The following is a 23593-nucleotide window of genomic DNA, read 5'->3' on the forward strand; positions in this document are numbered from 1 at the left end:
GAAAAGTATGCCAATATCTGCATAAACATCAACATGAATAATTTTATGCAAACATCTTGTGAAAGTAGCCCAACACACACAGAGAAAAGCCGGTAGTATGACTCACACTGCACTCAGTAATGTAGGTGGCAAGGTCTTGCTCCAGTATGCTTCTCTGAGTCTCGGAGGCCTTCAGCTCCACATCCTTTTGGTGGAGCACTGACTCCAGGTCAGTCATCTTTCGCTGGAACCTGGAGATTTCCTGTTCCATCTTAATGTAGCAAATAAAACCAGCTTTACCCAAATCCTTCAAGTGGGGTTGACAACACACAGCAGCAGAAGTGTCTGAGCCTGCTCTATAGGATCGCCATGAAGCAGCAGTAAATTCTTTGTTTACTAAAGCATGCTTGGTTGGTGAAGCCAAGAAGCTGATCTCTTCTATTAATGTCTTTGACAAATCGCCCAGTCCAGAATGGCCAACATCACATGTAATGCTGAACAAAAAAAACAGGATTATCTTGGCTTATTACAGCACCACAGTGCAGAACAGAAGTTTCTCTTATCCATGTTAAGGAAGTCTGCCAGTAAAAACACAGGAAGTCTGGAAATTAAGCCCATAAAGATGGACTGAGTTTGCACAGAAACAAAATAAGCCGTTTAAATTTTATAGTTGCCAATCAGCAATTATGCAATACAGTCCTGCATGTGTGGTAAATTATTTCAAGAATTGGCAAAAAAAATTTTTTTACTGGCTATGAATAAAGTCTGGAACGATATAAACAAAACACGAATGAAAGAATAAACAGGTTATGCAGCATTACCTTATGACATTTGTCTTGAGTGTCTTGTAATTCTTTGCCTTTAAGATGCAATTTCTTTTCCATTGAGTTGGTCTTAGCAGGAGAGTTGAGGCCTGCAGACACGGACCTGAGGCAACAACGTTAAAAGAGAATCTTCACTGTCTATTCAAAGCTGAATTACCTTTAATATAACATCAAAATGTTGACATGTGCATAAAATTTACTTGTTTTCTTTATTGAACAATACTTTAGCATTCTGGCCAGGATAACATTTCAGAACTCCACTTGTGATATCAAAATATGACAATATTTAAATTCATCATGGCAAACTGAAGTCATGATCATTGGTAAGCTTACATTATGGCAAAAGGACAGATAACAAAACTGCAAACTTTCTCTGCAGCTGCAATTAAGGTTTTCAAAATACACAAAACATGCATTGCGAACGACGCCACGGGGAGACTGACTGTTACATTGAGTTGAGGTGTCTCTCCAAGAAGAGCAATCTCAGGTGCATTTAGTCAATGCTACTAAAAAAGAAAAATCATTTTTGGTTTTCATTATTCAGTTTATTATATGTGTATATACTTTTAACTTTGCGGTGCAATGTAAACTGTGTTTACTTTCTTGTATTGAGTAAAAGCCCAACTAGGAACAGCACTGAAAATTAGCCTTGGCTGAAATGCTGCTGTATGTGACATCATTCATGGAGCATACTTGTCCCTATCCAATAAAAATAAAGTAAGTAAATTAATAATAATTGGGGGGAAAAAAAAAACAAAACAGGCAACTGCAGAGTTTGGACTGTTGTTTCTAAACTAAGCTTCACACAGAGTCTTTACAACACATTTTTTCTGTTTATGAAACTAAATGTCTTTTGTTTATTTTGAAATTATTAAGAGCATCAAGTCTATTTTTAAACTTTTGTTTACCAGCGACGAGACTCTGAATAAATGTTTTCCAAATAAATGAATGGACCTGCGTGAATGAGTTCGCAAATACCACATGGGGACCTTTAATAAAGTTGAGTCAAGACTGAGTCACGGTGTTAAAAATAATCACAAAAGCAAGCTCTGCTCTCTGCACCAAAAGAAAAAAATCCTTCTGGAAGACATTTATACATGGTGCAAATGCTTTATAATGCACAGAGAAACCACCCTGCACACATTTGGCTCCACCAACAAAAGCACAAACACCACGTGCCAGTCATTTTCCAGTAATTTCATGCTTTCCTACTGATTAAATAAGCACGTGTTCTAGCAAGCTGAATGTGCTGCAATTTAAAAATTAATGTTAGACATCTAAATTCTGCTCCAGCAACCGTTTAGAGACGCTGCATTCAGGTGATATAAGTTCTACATCAGAATGGATGGGGTTTTATGCCGATTTTTCCCCCCGTGATCAAAATATGCAACAATGGATGCTTTCTTTCCCCACCGCCTTCTACTGATTCCTTCCTGTTACACTTTAAATAAAAAAAACAAACAAATTTGCTTTAAAGAAAACAAGACAGGTATCTTTAGGCAGAGTAGAAAATAAATATTATGGGAGAAAATGCGAAAATGCTGGGCCAGTCTGTGTGGAGGAATATGGGGGTTGTCACATCTTTGAACAACAGTAGGAGGAAAATTAATGAGTGCTCAGTGTAGACTGTGCATCGCTGAAGAAAGGAAAGATAGGGACAGAAGTAAAACACGCAAGTTAAAGGCTTTTCAGCACACACTCGTGTCAGCTACCACACAAAAATGCACATTAACACAAAGATGCATGAAGAAAGTGACAAATAAGTAATCCTCTACGTCTGACATGCGGACAAAAATGAGTGAACAACATCATCAAACCAATTGTGCCAAATGAATTCTACAGATGATAGGTAAAACATGACTTCTGCTTCACAAATACCCTGAAGTTTTCTCCTCATGCCCTGTGGTGGAGCAGAGGATGATGAGAAAACTTCAGGGTACTTTGGATAATAAAAAAAAACTTCCTAGGGGTTTGGTCAGTGGCCTTTCTGTGTGGAGTTTGCATGTTATCCCCGTGTATGCGTGGGTTCTCTCCGGGTCCTCCGGCTTCCTCCCACCATCCAAAGACATGCATGATAGGTTAATTGGTTACTCTAAATTGCCCCTAGGAGTGAATGTGTGCGTGAGTGGTTGTTCGTCTCTGTGTGGCCCTGCGATGGACTGGCGAGCTGTCCAGGGTGTACCCTGCCTGTCGCCCAAAGCCAGCTGGGATAGGCTCCAGCTTCCCCGCGACCCTGAATTGGATTAAGCGGTTCAGAAAATGAATGAATGAAAAAAAACATCCTCTCCATGATACCCTGGCAGGACAGTGAGAGACTGATCTCTGTTCGATGCAGGACTGAGAGGTTCAGAAGGTCCTTCAATCCAGCTGCAATTAGACTGTTTCATATTAATCTTTAATTTAATCCATTTTTTTTCTGAAAGGAACTGTTGGAACACCCTAAATTTCCCCCCCTGCAGATGAATAAAGTATCTATCTATCAATACTTTTTTCATGTTTGTCTACATATAAATGTATGGAATCCATGCAGACACAGTCCTGGCAGTGGAGGAGTATTTTTCATTGTACTCAAGTGAATCTTTCCGACCTGAATGATGAGCTAAGAGGGAGGTCAGGAACTCTGTGAAAACAAAAGAAATCTAAGCTCATTAGCGCTCAGAGTTCTCCAAAATCTGGCCATTAGCCACCAAACAAATTCCTAAACCATGTAATAGCATTAGATTAAGGTTAAATAGTCGGCTAAAATCACTGGAAATCATCCCTCTGGGTATTTTGATGAGCATTTTTCAGATATAACGCGGCCATCTGGGATCATTCAAGGCATTGATGAGGAGTTCTCCAAGCATCCTACACTTGACCAAACTGATAGGACTGAATGTGCAAGTGATACTCAAGTGTCACTCCCAAAAATCATCAGTGGGCAAAAAAAGCAGATATGTTTATATATTTTAAAAGCTAACTTTCCTGATTCTTAAAAAAAAATGTTTTCTTGATGAAATGTGTGTACATTGAAGCAACACTCAGGAGATTCTGACACTAAACTGCTGATGGCTTCTTGTTGTTGAGTTTTACTAATGAGGAGTGAGACAAACAAGTTCAAAAAGAGTAAAAAATAAATAAAATAAATAAAATAAAATAATTATAATAGCTGGAACCCCCAAAACACATGATTAGCATTTCATTACGCCTGGCTCTGAGCTCATTTCTCTTTCCTTTTTGGCATTGTAATGAATATGAACATGCATATGCATGCACCCACACAAAATTGTGATGCATCCTGTGAGCTCTTCTTAGTCAAATGCAGCAGATAAAATGACTGTCCCCCAGTTAAAAACCATGAACAGATGACTGATGGTGTAACAGCAAGGGACAGAGACATTAGAAGAGGGAGAGAATAAGAGGAGGAGATGAGACGGGTAAAGATGGGGGTGGGGACTGGGAAAGAAAAAAAAAACATCACGGTTGTAACCATAGAAATAGATTCTCCCCCCCAATCTGAGCTCCCATCCTTTTTCCCTGTCTAATCTGCTCACGCTTTTTCTTTCCTCTTCTGTTACTGCTGCTGTCATGATCCGCAGTCTCCAGCAGCATTAACCTGCGAGAGCGCTGGCATGGGGCTACGCAAATGAAACCCCCTTTCTCTGGGTTTTACTATCAAAGGTTAAGAAGCCAAACACCATTAGGCTGAATTAAAGTCCCATGCTGTAAAAGTCAGGAGTCATTATGCTTCACAGTAACAGAGAAACCATGATAACAGCTGTGAGGGTGGGAGAGCGCCTGTGTGTGGGGTTCCACTTCTCAGCAATCCTCATTGACACACTCAGCCGCATACCAATCAGTGCTGATGGCAAGATAACGCAGGCTAACAGCGCCCGGTGCATTCATTTCCTCTACATATGCATTGGATCAATTATTTGTGATCTCAAAGTACAAAGAAACAGCAACAGAAAAAGAAAACAGAAGTAGGAAGCACCAGAGAAGGGGGGGGGGGGGGGGTGTCCCTCACCATCCCTTGTTCCTCGTCTGACACAGCATATGGCCAAACCAATTTTAGCCCCAACAGGCACAACACTAATGACGGGGACAGCACAAACAGCCCAGGCCACCACGATAGGTCACCTGATACAAGGCTACCTGGAAATTGTTGCCGTGGTAATCAGGAATCTGATGGCTGAACAGCAGCCAATGCTAGCATGGGGGTGGTTTTGACCCAACAAAAGGTGTTAGAGAGGTGTAGGCACAAAAAAAGCAGTGGATTGACTTTAAAGAAGAAGGGAAAAAAAGCATGCTTGTACACAAACACAACAGCACTAGTAAACAGGTAGCACTTACTCAGTTTTGGCGAATAACGTCAAAGCTCTGCTGAAGAACCATCCTAGAAAGGGCAGATCCTGGCCCTGAAAGCCCGCTGGCAGAGCTCCTTGCTGGGTTGCTGAGGCTGGCCAGGGGACAGCCTGCTCCGGCTCCTCAAAATTAGAGGTGTCATCTTCAGCGTGCAATGCAGGAACGAAAGGCGGGAGAGCTGCAGGAGTAAAGGATGAATGGAGGGAATAAGAGAGGGCAAAGGGGGGAAAAAGGAAGCAGCGACTAACAAGGTAGTAAAAAAAAAAAAAAAATGTAAAAAACAAACAAAAAGAAAAAAATAAAAACACAAGGAGAAAGGGAAGAGAAAGGAGGGGAGGAGGAGTGGAGCGGTGGGAGCCTAGAGTGCGGTAAGTCGCGCGTTGATGCACATGCTGCTTCTTTCCCTCCCTCTTCCTCTCTCCCTCTCAAACACACATGCTCACTCGCTCTCCCTCACTGCAGCAGAGCGAGCTAATCAGCTGGAGCCACAGCTGAAGCAAAAAGCTCCTTTAGTGTTGAACAGTCAGTAAACAAGACCTGCATACCCAATTATGTATGAATGTATGAGAGACTGTTGATATTTTTATACATTATCTATCATATAAAAAATAATAAATACCCCCCAAAAACCATTAAACAGCTCCTTAATGCATCACAACCTAACTGCGCCGCTTTAAAAACTAACTTGATAATTATTCACTGATGGAATACTGTCATAGGTAAACAGCTTAGCACAGAAGATGTTTGTAAAACCCTTCAGAACAGTAAGGTTTGGTCATGTAAAGCCTCTTATCTGCAGCGTTTAGGCAGAGTAAACACTCATCCCTGCAGATGTGCTTGTGAATTACAGGAACAATGAAGGGATGGACTTCATAAATGTGACCATGATTCACTAAAAATGTCATTTCAATGTTATTTGTGTGCTCTCCAACAGCTGGTCCGCTACCAATCACAAACTCGCAAACAAACAAAAAAAGAAAAAAGAAAAGAAGCACGTGTAGTTCTGCCAGACAAATCGTGCCTGATGTTCCAAGATTTGTGTTGCAACTGCTGAGAAGCAGATGAGTTGCAGATTTTTACTCTGTCTGCCTCACTTGTCGTCTCCGCCACCCATTCTCCTCTTTAGGAAAGAGCTGGCCTACTGCCAACAGCACGCAGAATCTCATTATGTTACTACAGAAAACACCACTGGTAACTGGTTTTATCTACATCCACACACACACACACACACACACACACACACACATGCACAATGCATTTAAACACATTATAAACAACAAATCACAGTAAATCTGACATTTTAAGCCAAATTGAGCATTTTCATTTGAAAGACAGAAGAACAGAGCATCAGGAAAGGGAATCCCCCTCACCTTGTCTCAAGTTGTTCCAGTCTACGCTGGAGAAGAAAGAGTGACAGCGCAGTCCCTGGTGACCCAGTCGCTCCTTTGCTCCACACAGCAAGCTCTGCACCAAGTCAACAAACTGCTTACTGACGTGTGGCTCCTCTGGAAATTTCAAATAACGCTGAGGGCAAACAGGATGATCATGAGTTAGATTAGTTATTGTTCAATAATTCAATTCAATAATTATTTAAATGTTCGACCCTCCACTCAAAAAATTCTACATATTTTATTGATTCTACTGAAAGTACAAAGTTTATTTCTTCAATCTCTGAAGACAGTCTATGCACCTGGAAATGGAGAATGTTGTGAATGGTTTTGGTCGAAGTGCCGTCAGAAAAAGGCGACTTGGCATAGATCATTTCATAAGCGACGACCCCAAGAGACCACCAATCACACTCAACGCCGTAGGTGCTGTGAGAGCCCCCGTTCATGGCTGCCAGGACCTCGGGGGAGAGAAAATCCTGGGTCCCAACCGGCACGGTGGGTGCCGCCACCTAACAAAATAATAATAAGAAAACACCAATAATATTCCTTTCTCACCTATAGTTTTACTGCCAAATGATATGTCCCAACTTAAATTACGCAAAGCACAAGAAGGGGTCTTCCTGCCCGGTTTAACCACTGCCAAAAAGATGATTGCTGTGAGGTGGAAACCTCCACATTCACTGTCTCACCGCCAGTGGGTGTTATCTTTTATAGATATTTAGAGTTGTCTACTGCACGTGTACATAATGCTAAGGAAGAAACTATAAATGTCTGGAATCAAGCAGTGGCTGATCTCAAGAGGAGAATAACATGAGGCTACTTTTAAGGATGATTGAGGAAGTTGACAAATTTGAGTCGTGTTTCATTAGTATGCAGATCTAACACTTTATGTGTCCTGGACCTTTTGTTTATGGTGTTTGTTCTATATGTGTTTTTGTTAATCTGTATAATATAAAATAAATAAAAAGTTGGTTAAAAAAAAACAAAAAAAAAAACAAATGACATCACTGTCAAGAAAAGTTAATATATAGACCAAACGCTGTAATCCACTTACGGTTTTATTAGCCGTCAACCTGGCAGCTGATCCAAAATCTGCCAGCTTAATGTGACCAGTGCGATCGATGAGAATGTTTTCTGGCTTGACATCTCTGTAAGTAGATATTTTAGAAGACATCTGATACTGCTTTCACAGATCTGTTTGTTACCCACATGCTGTAATACGTCTACTGCTCGGAAGATAATGGAATACATTTGCAAAGGTCATCATCTTTTTATACGACATACTATCACAATAAGAAGGCAAACGGGAAGCCAATTCAGTGAGAATGTTAAAGTGGTGAAAACACTTTTGTATTACTTCTTTAACCATGTTCCTCTAAGAAGCCTTTATAGACCACTTTCCCAACACAGGGAGGTATACTTTAGCAGTCTGACCTGTGGACGTAACCTAACTGGTGGACGGCATGGATGGCCTCCACCAGTTCAGCCAAATAAAACTGAGCCATTGTCTCATTAAAATGATCCTCGTATCGGTTCAGCAGGGACATCAGATCACCACCCGGAAGGTACTCCATTGCCTAAAAACACACAAATACATGCATTCAAGAGTACTGTTAGAATACAACAATAACCACTGTGATGAACGCATTATGAGCGTGTTTTTGAATAAATGCCTAAACAAGGGAAATAAAGCAAAGGATGAGCTTACATCAAAGCTCTGCTCAGTTTAAGCTTATAGGGTGGTTCTTCTCATTATAGATTCTGTTATGTAACAACCGGAGATTACTATGATACATGTGTAATACTGCAGTCAAAGCACTGCTAAAAATACACCGAGAATAACTGCAAAGTCCCTCTCTAGCAGGTCTGTGATCGCAGACACAGTCTCGTCGAGAAGCCACAACAAGCTTCTCTTTCAAGATTTCCTTCTTTTTTTTTTTTTTAAAGTTTGAAGATCCAAATCATTTCTGGTCGTACAAACCATCTCATTTGCTGTCTGCACCCTAAAAAGAAACTGTTCAAGTTGATTTGAGCTATACATTTGCAACCACGCAGCCATAACAAGCCAGAGCCCCTGGCGCATGAATGGTCTGCAAGTCTGAATGAACGGGAGCATTCTCCAGTGTTACCTAGCAACTGGGTGCCTCTCTGACACACGGATAAAGATGGATGCTTTGTATTTTCCACCATGCTCAGTTAGTGAGCAGGGTGAGAAAGACAGAGAGTGAAAAGAGAAAGAATTGAGACAGACAAGCAGGAGGCATGAAGGAAGATATATACAGGGGGAGAAAGAATAAAGGGCAGTTTGCAATGGAAAGCTTTGCTGCACAGGAAATGTTTTCCCCCCTTTAACATAAGCCGGCCCAAGTCATCAGAGAAAATATGGATTTTGTGAGGTTAGCAGCCGTCACAACGATTACACTGTGTTCTCTCTGTGAGGGATGAAATGACTGTGCTTACTAGCTAAAAATGTGATTACTAAAGGGTAGGGGTGGGAAATCTAATCACAAAAAAAAAATAAATTAAAAAAAAAAAAATCGAATTTTGGGATTTTTGCCTCACAATTTTATAATTATACAATAATTATATTAATTATATATGATAATTATATAAATAAAAATATAATAATTTTTTTAAACAAATAAAAATATACATTTTCTGTCAATTTTTTTTCCTGTCTATTTTATTGTTTTTATTGATCTTTTTATTAGTCATCTTGGGGATTATAGCAGCACAATGATGGTCTGGCTACTGTGTTGTTTTTTTACTAATTGAAAATGACGAGCAAAAAAGGTTTTGTACATTTTTTTTTGTTTTTAGTCTACAAAAATCAGCAATATTGAAGAATCATGAGAATCACAATTTAAATCTAATTGGCACCCAAAAAAATTGGAACTGAATCAAATTGAGACGAAAGCATATCGTCACAGCTCTACTAAAGGGACAAACATGAGCGTTTTCCGATTTCAGCTTTCAAATACTTCATATTGATTGTTAATCTAAATAAAAGACAAGATAATTAAAACTGAAATATTAAGCATACACACAGCAAATTTATCACTTTAACAGTAGTAATTCCTGTTGTGTAACATTATGAAGTGCAGCGTTGCCCAAAGATTGTCCACAACACTTTCAATGTTTTGAAAAAGAAAATATCAAGTATTTTATTAACCTGAATAAATTCTAGCCTCTCAGTGATCAACTTTAGTATCTATCATCAGAATATATGCAAGTAAAAAAAAAACAAAAAAAACCTTACCGAGTTATAATCTGTTAACAAATCCCATTCATGTACATTCATACACGTCCTAAATTAATAATAAATAGACACAAAACACACAGATTCCTTTAAGCCAATCAAAGATCAGCATTTAGTTCACTCAACTCATTCAGGTGTCAGTTCTGGCTTGAGGCAACACAAGCGCCAAACACAAATTAACTGGTTAGATGTTAGGTTTATAGATGTTAGGTTTATATTCAGACAAAGTACTTTGTGAAAAAATGGAATACTTTCTGATTAAAAAATAGATCTCTATCGGAAATAAAAATTAAGTCATTTTGTCAGTATCAACTGGAACAGAGCACAACAGATTGTGCCTCTTACTTTACCAGCATCACCCAACACCTCTTTCACATTAGATTTCAGATTAGTGTTGATCAACCAACTCAGCGATGATATTTAACTTTTTAAATTCAATTTTCCACTCTTAATATTGACTGGATAATCTTTTGTGCATCCATTTGCAGCCCCGGTCCTTAATCACAGCATGAATTTAACAGGATCTGATTCAGAAGCGACTGTGTGCTCTCACCAAGCAGATCAGTCTCTTGAAAACATGCTCATCATGCCGCAAAATCTTCTAATCATGTCTGATCAGTCTTGATAGATCTGTGTTGAAGCACCGTTAATAAATAAAGGTTACTTATCAACCTTCTGGTGACAAACTTACAATAATTTCTGTAAAAAAGAAGTTGTATCAATCATTGCCATCTTCTGATTATTTGCTTTAACAACGTTTTACCTTTATTTGCAGTCTAAGAAGAAATATTTTGGGCAAGTCGAGCGATATCCACTGAAGGATATGGACAGAATGAATGACTAGGATGAACCATTGTTCAGTTTTTAAAGGTTTAACTTTAGCAATTCTCACTTCACACTGAGATTTCTGAAGTAAAATCCAAGAGTTTAGTGACAACACCATGAGGCTATTTAGCGAGAATGTCAGGCACAGCTGGGCGTCATCTGCATAGCAGTGACAGAAGAAGTCATGTGAGTGGATAACAGAACCCAAAGATGTGTGGAATGTAAATCGACTGGACGCAGAACTAAACCTTGGGCTACTCCTGTGGGGAGGTAATGAGGTATGGATGTTTGTCCTGGCCATAACACACAAAGAATCCAAGCTGAGGTAGCATTCAGACCATCATTTGGTTTGATTAGGATTCTCTTTTCAAGGAGTATTGATGGTAAGATGTGGTGTTTATGGTGTCAAAAGCTGCAGACTGGTTCAAAATTATACAAACAGAGCCAAGCTGCAGCTCTAGCTGTCAAATTGATGAAGAAATGTGAGACCTAGTGCTGATTTTATCATTGTAAAAGCAGTTTTGGCTGCACTTATTCTGGATGTGAAGAGGACAGGATATCCCTGGTAATGAGCTGGGTTGTTAGATCAACGTTTTCCTCTCAGCAGCTGTGGGTTATCAGCAGCATCAGATTGTAGCGGAGGGTGAGGCAGGTTAGAACGAGCAGGTTTAAGAGCTAGGCGACTCCGGCTGACCTGACTCAGGGCTCGTTACACAAGACTTTTTGACTTGAATATAAAGAAAAGGACTTAGTTTGTCTACAAACGCAATTCTCGCCTTGATATTGTCCATCAAGTGGACCAAATACAGGAAGCAGAGTACAAAGTAGAGTGCACAGTAAGCTTTTGTTGTATATCTGATGTTCTCCTTCAATAATTCTTGGTGCATCGCTGCCTCCAATGGAGAGTAGAATATGTTATTTAAAAGGTCAGATTTTTTTTTTTTTTAAATGTACAGCTTGAACACAGTTTCAGTCAAGGGGAATGTCACAGATGTCTAGTGGAAGTCTAGCAGACTATCCTGGTATAAATGTACCTCCAGTGTAGCTCTGAAGCTAGAGAGAAGTCACAACAAGACCATGGTGGAAGAGGGTGCTGTTCCAAGAGACAAACAGTGGGTCTAATGAATTACCAGTCACTGGCTGGCTGTGGTAGTTTTAAATGAGAATGGAGTCAAGCACTCTCTTTTTCTCTCTCTGTTAAGAGGGCCGAGTCACTTCTTCCTTGTCTCGTATCCTACTTTCTGACTGTTGTGTGGCCTTTCAGTAGAAAAACAGCAGCAGCAAATAAAAAAATCTGCCCGGGAACAAAAGTCTCACAGAGACTGACGTAAGAAGCAACATATCAACACATCGCTGAGTAAAAAGTTTGTACGGAGCTTTAAAAGGCAACTGGTCGGCTCTGACCTGAGCTAAAAGAAAGCTCTGCAGCCTCGTTCACCACACCATCACAACCCTAAAGACAAAGTACAAGAGCAAAACCTGAAACAGTTCAGGTCATGTTCAATTTTGTTTTGGTCTAATACGTGTGCTGATGCAAGCACACATGATAGATAAAAGGGTTAAAGGGTGGCTGTTGCCATCATCCACCGAAGTTTAGCTACACCGTGCAAGTAAAGTCTTTAAGAGGACCAATTATCCAGTCATCAAACTAGAGTTGCATCTAAAAACTGCATTTATCAATCAAACTAATAAGGCTGTGATGATATGCTTTTGTCCCGATTCGATTCCGATTGTTTGGATGCCAATCCAATTTAAATTGTGATTGTCACAATTCTTCCATATTGCTCATTTTTGTAGATTAAAAACAAAAAAAAAATGTACAAAACTTTTTTTTTTGCTCATCATTTTTTTTCATTTCAATTAGGAAAAAACAACACAGTAGCCAGACCACCATTCTGCTGCTATGATACCCAAAAAGACAAATAAAAACTATAAAAATGACAAAATTATATAATGGATTATTTTTATTCATTTGAAAAGAAAAAAAAACTTTAACCAAAAAAAAGTCTATTTAAAATTGTCAACCAAAAAATTCCAATATTCGATTTTTTGATTCAATTTTACCACCCCTACAAACTAATCTGTACAATAATGTTCACAAAAATTGAATGTAGCACAAGCTGCTTGTCAGAGTGCTAAAGGCAAATAAAGCAGCAATAAAAAGAAGCGTGAAAAACAATATTCCCAACACACCAACCCAGCTTCAACACACTTTCAATCCTCAAGCAATTAAAAACATTAAAAAATTAATTTAAAAACTCAATAAGAGACTAAAGAACAGTGGAAACAATGTCCCGTAAATCTTATCGAGTTGCAGGGAAGAAACACAAAAGAGAAAGGAGAAGTGCAAAATTATTCAATTCTAAAATCCTGTCAGGATACTTTCAGACATTAAAAAATAAATACATTTAATTAAAAGACTATCTTAGAAATAAAATAAAACAGATGAACCAATCAAACAGCTAAATGAAAACAAATGAGAAATAATGTGAATATCTTTCAATTAGAGACCAGATCTATAATTCAACCACTAATACACACATACTGTTTACCAGAAAATACCAGTTTCTGTGCTGGTAAAAATACCCTGGGACACTGTGATTACTGGTCTTCTGAGCAGAAGTAGTTCAAAAAATCTATACAGTCCTGACTGGTCAATTGAACTAGGATAAGTAGAGGACAATAATGTCCTGGACTGAAGTAGAACACTGTGTAACGTTGCATTACAGTCCTCGTGGCCAGTAAGTGACTGTACTGACACTGTTCCCCAAGTTAACAGTATAATATTCATATATGTCAGGATTAAACAGCGTGAACACAGTAAAATCCTGTATGCTGGACATGAAACTCAGGTCCCATCCTGTTGTCCAGACGGGAAGTATGGGGGTATGAAAGGAGACTTAATGGAGCCAGGTTTGTCAATGAGAGCCAGTAGCAATCAAATAATTCGCACATGAGGCAATAAAGCATAAACTGGAGATGAAATAAATATGGTTGATCACCAGCAGGGCCATTTTTATTTATTTATTTATTTATTTTAAATAAACCTACATTTGCTTTTTTGTTGGGGTATCCATGTGGATCCACACGTCAGGGTTGTCAAACTGCAGTCCTCGAGGGCCAGTCTCTGGCAGGTTTCTGTTGTTACTCTCTACAAACACACCTGATTCTAATCGAATGGATCCAGCCGCTTCTTGTCAACCTGTGTATTCATTTCGGTCAGGTGTGTTGGAGCATGCAGACAAGAAAAACCTACAGGATACCGCCCCCCCGAGGGCTAGAGTTTGACACCTGTGACATATGTAAACTGGCTGGACTTCGTCAAAGGAAAACAAAGTATGGCTAAAGTGAATCTGTAGTTCAGTAGTGTCCAGAGTCGGTCCTGGAAGGCCGCTGTCCTGCAGGTTTTCCATATATTCCTGTTCCAACACAGTTGGCTTTATTAAATGACTCAAACAGCCAATGAAGTTCTACACTACAGATTCAGTCCTTAATGTGACTCAGGTGTGTCTGAGCAGGAATACATGGACGCAGGATTCTGGCCCTCGAAGACCGGAGTTGGACACTCCTACTGTAGTTCATCCCTATATTAATATAGCATGGGCTATATCAGTTATAGACTCCATCCAGCTGAATACAACCTTTGAAATTGCAGTAATTGCAGTTTTGGGGGCATAAAATCAAATTTCCCTGTCAAATTGATACAACAACAAGCCTAAACTGAGAGGTGAAATTAACCGTTATGATTGCTTTTAGGAGCCATGAAGCATCCAGAAATATTTGTTTTTGGTGAGTGAATTTCCTACTTAGATTTGTAGAACTTAGATATTCAGTTCTAAAGAAACACCTTTTGTAATACTTATGTGTGTTATATTAGAGGTGTTTGAAAGCAATTTGCTGAAAATTTTACTTTAAAAGATATAATTAATGGAAATGTAACAGCATGCACATTAAACCAGCGAGCAATGAGTTGTATGTGCCTTATCTACATTTCCATCACCATAACTTTAAAATCTGCCCTACCCTGTGGCAGTGTACAAAAGACAGGAGTAGTCTTTCAACACTGAGAAATGCTGCACAAAATGTAATATATTAAGTGAATCTTAAAAAGAAAATGATGCAGACTCACCAGGTAGACATTGTCTTTATCCTGGAAGGCATACAGAAGCTGTGGGATCCAGGGACCATTGTTGAGAACCAAAATCCTACGTTCCTCTTCATGAAAAACCAACTGCAAAAAAAACAAAACCACAAAGGCGTGCATGAAAAAGCCATCTAACAGTGAAAATACAGAAAATTCAGAAACCGAACGTGCTTTTTATACAACCTGGTTTTTAGTATTTTGTTTAGTTAAATAGTTATAAACCTTAAAAAGAAACAGTGACAGGTTAATCTGCTTATCATTTTGGTGAAAATTAGTATTGGCAGATAATTTCTCTGTTTCATAGTCATCATAGATTGACTGAAAAAACACCTGTAGTTCACACACCATCATTGATGCCTGGTCTGTAATGTTTAAGACTACATTTTAACCTCTCATTTAGTTAATACAACTTCCATTTGTTTGTCAAAGCCTGAAAAATGAAGGCAGGTATTTAAAATAGATGCATGAGTTATACAAACATGATATCTACAAATTTATTACCCTGCTCTGCAAACAGTGAATATTAGCCACAGAAATCTTATCTGAGTTGAACACTAAAACAAACATCTGATTATCACAACTCACATCTTCCTTCTTGAGCCTGCATTCATGCAGCTTGTTTTCCAAATGGGCTGCCATTTAAATTAAACAAAGCAGCTGCAGGTGGCATCAGCAAAACATTTCTTCTGTTCCTATCACAGCTCATGTACTATTTTGACAGAGATCTGTTCTATTAGTCAGCTGTGAAATGACAAACCCAGGTTTGCTTCTAGCGTATTCAGCTCTACAGCACTCTCCAGTGGGGATCTTTAAAACACAGTTAGGATGGCCTGTATTAATTGTGTTAAAATAAAGCTTATACAGGTACAACATGCGTATCACAGCTAAGCTCTATGAAATAAACTAACAAAATCAAAGTGAAGCTTTAGCTTGAGAGTAAAGTTTAAGTTAAAAAAAAAAAAAAAAGAAGACCCTTACATTTTCTTGAGTGCGTAAAACTGTCTTTTTCATCACTTTAAGTGCACACACATCTCCAGTGGTTTTCTCTCTGACCACTTGAACTTCAGCAAAGCGACCGCGGCCCACCACTGCACGGAGTTCAAAGTCTTCAAGTCCTGGCTGCAGGGCACGCAGCTCTGAAACCACTTCTGAAACTGTTTTACACACACACACAAATATTTTCAGATGCAAATATCTAAACAGCATGCAGAATACTAATTAAAGACAGCTAGATGCACTATTATTAAAATCTCTTTTTCTTTACATAGGCAATAGAACTGCAATCTCAATAAGGATTCTGATTCTTAGTAAAATAATAAATGATCCTCTATATGTGTTTGCTAATTACATAAAATCAGTGTAACTTCTTTCATACTGTAACTTTAAATCTAGAAATATTGTGAAACTGAAGAAGGATAAAGTATTGTGGACTTCAAGGCCAACAACTGCAACAAGTCCAAAAAGCAGACTCAATTATACTAACAAACTACACCCTTGTAAGTTAGTTCTACAGTCATTTAGCAGACACTTTTATCCAAAGCAACTTACATATGAGTGAGAACAACACAAGCACGAAATCAAACAGTAGAGGGCATCGTAGGAAGGTGCTGGTCGACTGTCCAGTTGGACGCAGGTCCTTCCATAAAGTGCTACAGGCTTTTTTTTTTTTTTTTTTTTTTTTTTTTTTGTTGTTGTTTACTCCCTTCCCACCCTATAATATCACCTATGTTACAATTCAAAGAATTAATATCATAAAGTTTATTGCAAAGAACTGGGCTTAGTTCTCCAACTTTCCAATAAATATAGCTATACTAACTGTTGAAGTGCTCCTTAAAGAGCTGAGTCTTCAGCTTGCTCTGAAAAAGCAGACAGAGTTTGGGAGATCATTCCACCACTGTGGCACAACAGAGAAAAAGAGTCTAGCTACTGATTTAGTCCCACATATTGATGGTAAAATGAGGCGTCTTTCACTGGTGGAAAGTAGCTGTAGAGAGGGAGTGTAGGTCTGGATTAGGGAGTGAAGGTAGACAGAAGCTGTTTGAGTTATTGTTTTGTAAGCCAGAAGCAAAGCTTTAAGTTTTAATTTACCTTGAAATCAAACAAAGACTTATTTATACTTACACTTATTAACAAACTTTGCCACGTGCTGTATCTTCATCAGCTCTAGGGAGGTGCACTCCTCATAGAGAAGCAGCAGGGCCTCCAGAAACCCCTCCCGTCCCAAAGTGCATCCTGCCTGCTGACCATGCAAGTCCACTCTTCCCTTGAGACAACACACAAACACAGGAAAAGGAAGTCAGCTATTCACTGCAACTAATGCAACTCCTTTCAGTCAGAGGAATATAATATATTCATGTCAAAGCTTAAGTAAACTATTTTGTTACCTGAAACACCTGGTTGAGCCGCAAACTGCGGTTTGTGATGAGGTCGGAGGAGGAAGGCAGCGTTTTCAGGCTTCCCTGGCTCACGTATTTAAACTTCAGCATGGCTTTAATAAATACGTATATAACCTAAACGAATAATGCCCAAACAGAGGAGGTTTAAAGGTAGCGAAGTATCGGATTGAAGTTACATCCAGAGGAGCCGTGACATGACTTTCCGTCCCTGCGTTAACAGTAACAACCGTCAGTTCATGACGTTGCTAAACAAACACGGGCGCGACACGAGTTACGTCTCTTTCACTTAAAAAATAGCGGTCTAACAAAACTCTCTAGACTGCCATGTTGGAATGAATATTATTGTTTTGTCTTAGCCACGCTGGTACGCAAAAGACTTCACTGTTTTCCTTTCTATCGCCGCAGGTTCCGGGTTAACTTTCAAATATTGCGCTTTCCCGCCTACCTCACGAGACTGTTGAATGAAGCTGGCCTTTGATTGGATGAAACAATTTAATGTAGGCGGGTCCAAAAGTGTGTTTAAACCAATGACAGACGGCTGGGCACACACAATGAAACGCTATGAGGAGAGTAAATAGAGATTAATGTTTAGTGCTGGACCTCTTAAAAAGGGTACATAATGCTTTATATGTCATTTATATTATCATTTATTTATTTATTTATTATCTGATTTTATAATCTTTATTGTATTGTTTTTACTTGAAATATTTATTGTTTTATTATTACTATAATGTTATTTTATTTTTCTTTAATGAATTTTATCATTTTCAGGATATTTTCCAGTGTTTGCTCAGAGGGAGCCCTCAGCACTGGGTGTCATAATGGCCATGGCTGTGGGGGCGCCTTTCATGTAATGGTTTCCCTGGTACTGTGGTCTGGTCGACTCCTGGTGCAGATGGCTCCTGCAATGGTGTTCTATACCAGGCTTATCTGTGCTCAGCAATAAATAACTAGGTAGGTGTATGCGTGATGTTTAAGAGTAGTGCTGGAAATTGATGCTGTTTGGGTGTGTGTATGAGTGTGTATGCATTTGAGTGTGAGAAGGGAGGGGCTGATGAATTTTCTTTGTTGTGTTTTTATATGATGTAAAGCACTTTGTGTTGCATTTTATTGTAGAAAGGGTGCTTTATAAATAAAGTTTTATTTGATCTATAATAATCATAAAGCACATTTTCTGAAGATATTCACAATATGCTATTTAATTTAGAAAGTAATAAATATTATTTACTCCAAAAAAAAGTGTCTTCCCCAGTTTGTTTTTCTGATCATAGACTAACAGGTCTACTGTCAAACTGCTATTTCCACACAACCTGCTGTTTTAGATCTTCCCCGCTTTTATCAAGTTGAAAACTAATTTTAAAACACACATTACTAAAACTGCTTAGAATTGATTTATGAACAATATAAAATGTGAACATATTCAAATTTAGGGTCAAAGCCTTTATTTCCAACAAAGATACATGTTCCATAATTGTCAGATGCAGTTTTCCAAAGCTGCATGGTCAGATAGCTTAAACTAATAATGAGCGAGGAAGAAAAAGTTTGGGGGCTGGCCAGGAGCCTTCAGCTTTTCCCAGCTGCTAGAGTTGCTAGAGGTGTGCAGTTAAGGTTGGGGTTGAGTTTGGGATTTGGGAGTGGGGTTAGGATTAGGATTTGGGTTGGGATTTGGCGGTGTAGGACCAGGGGCAGGAGCAGGAGCCGGGGCCGGAGCTGGGGCTGGTGCAGGGGCTGGGGCTGGAGCCGGGGCTGGGGCAGGAGCTGGGGCAATATAGCACCCTCTCTTATGCCACTGCATGTCCCGCACACGTCGGACGGACTGGATCTGAGGTGCAGTGGCTCCCCAATCATTCCAGTGTTTGAAGTCTCCATGCTCAAACACGTACTGGCGCCCTCTATAGCCTGGATACATGTATCCCACCCACCTTCAAAAGGAAGAGTATCATGTCAAATTTCTGAGACAATTTAGTTCTCCTTTACAATATACATGAATCTTTTATGGCTTTAGTTTTGATACAGTGGCAGCAATACTGATATCTGTAATTAAATCTTACGTTCCACTGATCGCCTTAGCACTGGCCACACGGTCCTGGAAACCATAAGCCCACAGACTGGGGACATCATCATCAACAATCTCCATTTTTCTGCCTTCAAAGCCCGCACTCTCAAATAGGTGCAGCTTGTGATCTGCGCTGTCCTGCAGAGAAAAAGAGCATAAGGAGTTCATAAGGACTCATACTACACCATTTATTATACTATGATGATTTGATATAGAACATATTCTAACATGCAAAAAGTCTGCAGTTGGTGTAATAATGTGCACTGACCACTTTCATAGGCCTGAAGGAGCTCAGACTGTAGCTACTCTGGCAGTTGGTCCAGGTGCTCCAGCGAGGATACTCTCCTTTCTCAAGCACAAACTGCTCTCCTGCAAAACCTGGACGCTCAAATCCCACCCATCTGATAGTGTTGGGAAATTGCATTAAATGTGAAATTATTTATTTAAAGCAAGACAAAAAAAAAAAAAAAAAGACCAACAGGATTGATATTTAAGCGGAACTGAGAGTCACTCACGGTCCCGACTCCACAATGACTGAGCCAACTCTTTGTGTCTTCTCAAACACATCTTTACATTCACCAGACAACTCCACCTTTTTCCCACGAAAGTTCTCAAACTCAAATACAGCCAACTACAAAACAGGAACGAGTAGAAAGTCAAACAATGTGACTCAAATCTGTGTGTTTCTGATGTCTTTTCAGTCCAACTAAACCGGCTATGTGCTTATGTTGGTTGCTAAATGAACAGAAGAGTTCATTTTATTACATCTGGTACCTTATATGTGGCTCCAGCCCCTCCTTGTCCCTTCTCTGCAGGCAGCTGGTCTGGGGTTCCCTGCTGTTCTGTCATTTCTTTCCTAAAAAAAAACACCACAGCAATTAAATTTTTAGTTAAATTTTACAACAGGTACTAGTGACTAACATGACTTCTGTGGTTTTCATTAGCAGGTAAAACACATAAATGCAGAAAAGCAGGACCGGTGACAGCTGGAAAAAGCAGAACTTTTTGTGACACTTTAGCTACTCAGAAACCTGAGTAGCTAAACACACATTTGCACACCTTTTTTTTTTTTTTGCATTCATATGAAATTTATGAGTTTTAAGAATAAAAACAAGTTTTTAAAACAAATATTCCTGATGCAGATGTGCAGGATATGTATAAACGAAGAAAAAAAAAAAAAAGCCTGTAAGGGACAGGGATTGTCTTTTCCATTTACCTGGATGGCTTGTGCTTCACTGCACCCCGAACAAGCCACGCTCTCCGTCTTTCCTCTGCCTTTTCTTTCTCTTTCTGCCTGTCTCAGTGTGAGGGTGTGTGTGGTTGTGGAGGCCTGGCGAGCGGTTGGTGGATGCCAGTGGGGGTATTTATGGTTTATTTCTGGCCACAGCAGCAAAAAGCCTGTTGATGCAGCAAGTCTGTCGCACCCATTGTGTCCATCACACTGCTTCTCAATAGGCTTGCCCTCTGTCCCTGGCACACTGGCAAGCGTTGCTCGGCTCTGCCCATGCTGCCATCCCGACCATGATCCTATAGTGGGCACAAGCACTGACTGCTAGCCAAGAGAATGAACAGAGATCAGTCCCACTCAGCACTATTGGCCCCACCCAGCTATCTTGCTCACCTCTCTCCAGTCTTCTACCTGTTTCTTTATCTTTCTCTTCATCCACTGTTGAAACCACTGATTCTCTGACATGCTGCATTCAAAGCAAGGCTCAACATTTCTACCTTATGCACCATTTTCACTAAATCCGTGTTGTATTTGTACAAACTCTCGTCACCCCCCCAAAACAACACAATGACCATGATTTAATAGAAAAAAGTTTTAATAAAATCCCCTCAGTTTCCATAAAACAAACAGCGTTATGATCATAAATGATTATAGATTTCATGACATTCACTCTTCAGTGTGAAAAAAGGCACATAAATGCATCTAAAAGCAGATTAATGCAACAGCCTATGTCTGACAAGGTTTTCAAAAACACGCGTCTTAAATCTCTTATTGCCCCTTAAAACCCATTTCTGTGAAAAAAAAAAAAGACAAAAAATATAGTATATGTTAATAAAACATGCAGTGTTTAAAAAAAACTGACAGTGGAATAATAAAAAGATAAAAACTTCCATAACTTTATCACTACAGTTCTTTTTTTTTTTACCACTATTGCTCAGACTGGATGGCGATTTGATATAATTACTTGTAAAGTGCTTCAGGCTTTTTTTTTCTTAGACAGTTTGATTCAACACATCATGTAAAAGACCATTTGTACAAGTAAAACTAAATACACACAAGCTTTATCACTTATTTTCAACATTTCTAAGTAAACACACCGCAAGCAATGTATGATTTGGTGTCTAGTGTAGGCATGTCTGCATTGTGAGGAGCTTGGCTGGTTTTTACAACTAAAGTTTAGGACAAGAGCTTAAGATGAAGGCTAGACACAGATCTTAGGTTAGCATTTAGTTGTAATAGATTAGGGAACAGGGAAAGCTTCATATAAATATAAGAGCACTCTCACATCTATAAAAGGCAAGTGTGTATGAAGGTAAAGGAGCTAGTGTCGTCAGACCCTGTTAGTACACAAAGGGATGCATAGTAAGACAATCCATGGCTTTGCTCATGATCAAACTTCATCTTCCATGAGTCTTCACACATTTGATAAAATATTTACTTGGCATCACAGTCTTGGCTCATAGCGTTGGCACCATATTGCATTTACAAGATATAAACGATCTTGATCATGTCCAGCAAAATCCTGAATTCAACTCAAGCATGTTTCAGTAAAGATCCAAAATAAGGCACTCGGCGTGCAGAATGGAGCGATCATACAGACGTTTCTGTAAGCTGCTGCAGCTGCGATGTGTTGGGTCCTGTTGAAGAGCAGAGGTGCAGCATCTCCTAAAGGGAACAAAAGATGCAATAAGATGAGAAATTTCTTGGATATGGTAATCTATACGTGCCCTTTTGCTACCGTGGATGCATTTAGTTTGTGAAAGCACATCATGATAAAATGTGGCTGTAAGCTGCGACGCTCACACAGAGTTAAACGTATTCAGGTGCAAAGACTGATCATGGTAGGAGAAACTGTTGCGAAGATAATGCCTCCTGTCTTTATCTGTGCTGCCAGTTTCCTCACATCATATTAAAATGAATGCTTCTGACAACACGAAGTTTTAATCACTCGCTCTCTGTTACAGCATGCCTAATCAGCCGCGTTGCTCTGTGACTCACGAGAATATTTGTTCTTTTTATTATTGCCTTCTCTGCTGCAGATATGCATAAGTAACCTAAATTTACCTACAGAAATGAACCACATAAAAAGTCTGTTAAAAACCTGTTAAAATGAGGCTAAAACTGAGAGAACAATTCCAGCAAACTTGAATGTTTCATCACCTTTACTCTTCTACAGCCTGATCCCTCTTGTCTGTCAGACTGTAGGAATAGTTTTCAAAGTCTCTTGAAGGATTTTACAAAGCTTTTCTTTGGGTGTTTAGGAAATCTTGTTCCATTATTTGTTAAGACAGTCTCAGGATTCATCAGGCCATCAGACCTGTTGCCACAGATTTTCATACCAGTTCTTGTTTAATTTGTTGTTTATCGTTTTTACCCTGTTTTGCTCTCTTAAAAATGGCTTCTCGACAGCCATACTTCTATGGAGACAATTTGTCTTCATCTCAGGCCCTGAATTTTTTCCAGAACGTCACTTTAAATACAGTTCAGCTGCTGTAGATAAGATGTTTTTTCAACCTGCTGTTTCTTTTTTCTTCTTCACTTGTTAAATTTCCTCAATTTTTTACAGTATTGAGATTTACCAGGTTTTTGACCAAAAGTCATTTGAGAACCACCCTGTTGGTGCAAAATGACTTTTTCATGTCCATAGAACTCTACCAACCTTTTAAAAGCAGCTAATAAAAAGGAGAAAAGTTTGTGATTGGCTGCCTCTAACATAGCGTCTTTGCTAGTTTTTCTGCACAGTTCACTCCCAGAATTAGATGCATTTTTATGCCTAAATGATTCACAAGTCAGAGTTAAGTTGCTCACCAAAAAAAAAAGGAAAGAAAAAACCTCTCTCTGAAAATGGTCAGGTACAAGAACTGGTGTGAAAACATGTAAAAAAAAAAGCAGCCAATGTCTCTGAAAGACCTTCAGAAAGCCTGGTGAACTTCTGCTCGAGACCATTTCTTACGTCAAAACAAAAATCGACTATTTGGATGCAAAATATGATGAAATGAGAGGCGGATTAAAAATTTAGCACAGTCCTGTTTGTGTCTCTGCTTTTTAAAGAAGCTACATTACTCACCTGTGCCTGGCTAAGTTTCACTTCCATGCTGACTCATACGCTTCTTAGACTTCAGCTCCTTCAACCATGCAGGCGGTTCAGCA

General features: G+C 39.2%; 2 protein-coding genes across 2 annotated transcripts in view; both read right to left on the bottom strand.

The window, feature by feature from the left end:
- The window catches only part of cita (citron rho-interacting serine/threonine kinase a), a 44662-nt gene extending 27405 nt beyond the window's left edge, over positions 1-17257 (bottom strand). The window contains exons 1-11 of the mRNA XM_079242378.1: positions 17148-17257; positions 16885-17026; positions 15742-15917; positions 14749-14850; positions 7970-8112; positions 7590-7683; positions 6838-7044; positions 6518-6671; positions 5136-5325; positions 801-906; positions 107-250 (exon numbers count right to left, since the gene is read on the bottom strand). Coding sequence (XP_079098504.1) covers positions 107-250; positions 801-906; positions 5136-5325; positions 6518-6671; positions 6838-7044; positions 7590-7683; positions 7970-8112; positions 14749-14850; positions 15742-15917; positions 16885-17026; positions 17148-17249 — 1560 coding nt within the window. The 5' untranslated portion in view covers positions 17250-17257. The remainder of the gene's footprint in view (positions 1-106; positions 251-800; positions 907-5135; positions 5326-6517; positions 6672-6837; positions 7045-7589; positions 7684-7969; positions 8113-14748; positions 14851-15741; positions 15918-16884; positions 17027-17147) is intronic.
- A 1505-nt stretch (positions 17258-18762) lies between these two features.
- On the bottom strand, positions 18763-20064 carry LOC306756838 (beta-crystallin B3-like; the record flags this gene model as incomplete). Its single annotated transcript, XM_079241719.1, has 5 exons — positions 18763-19081; positions 19211-19353; positions 19484-19616; positions 19731-19846; positions 19990-20064. 5 exons carry the CDS (start codon positions 20062-20064, stop codon positions 18763-18765), a joined length of 786 nt encoding a protein of 261 aa, XP_079097845.1.
- Between the last annotated feature and the right edge of the window lie 3529 nt (positions 20065-23593).

This window comes from Telmatherina bonti (genome assembly GCF_933228915.1).
Source record: "Telmatherina bonti genome assembly, chromosome: 6".
Lineage (NCBI taxonomy): Eukaryota > Metazoa > Chordata > Actinopteri > Atheriniformes > Telmatherinidae > Telmatherina > Telmatherina bonti.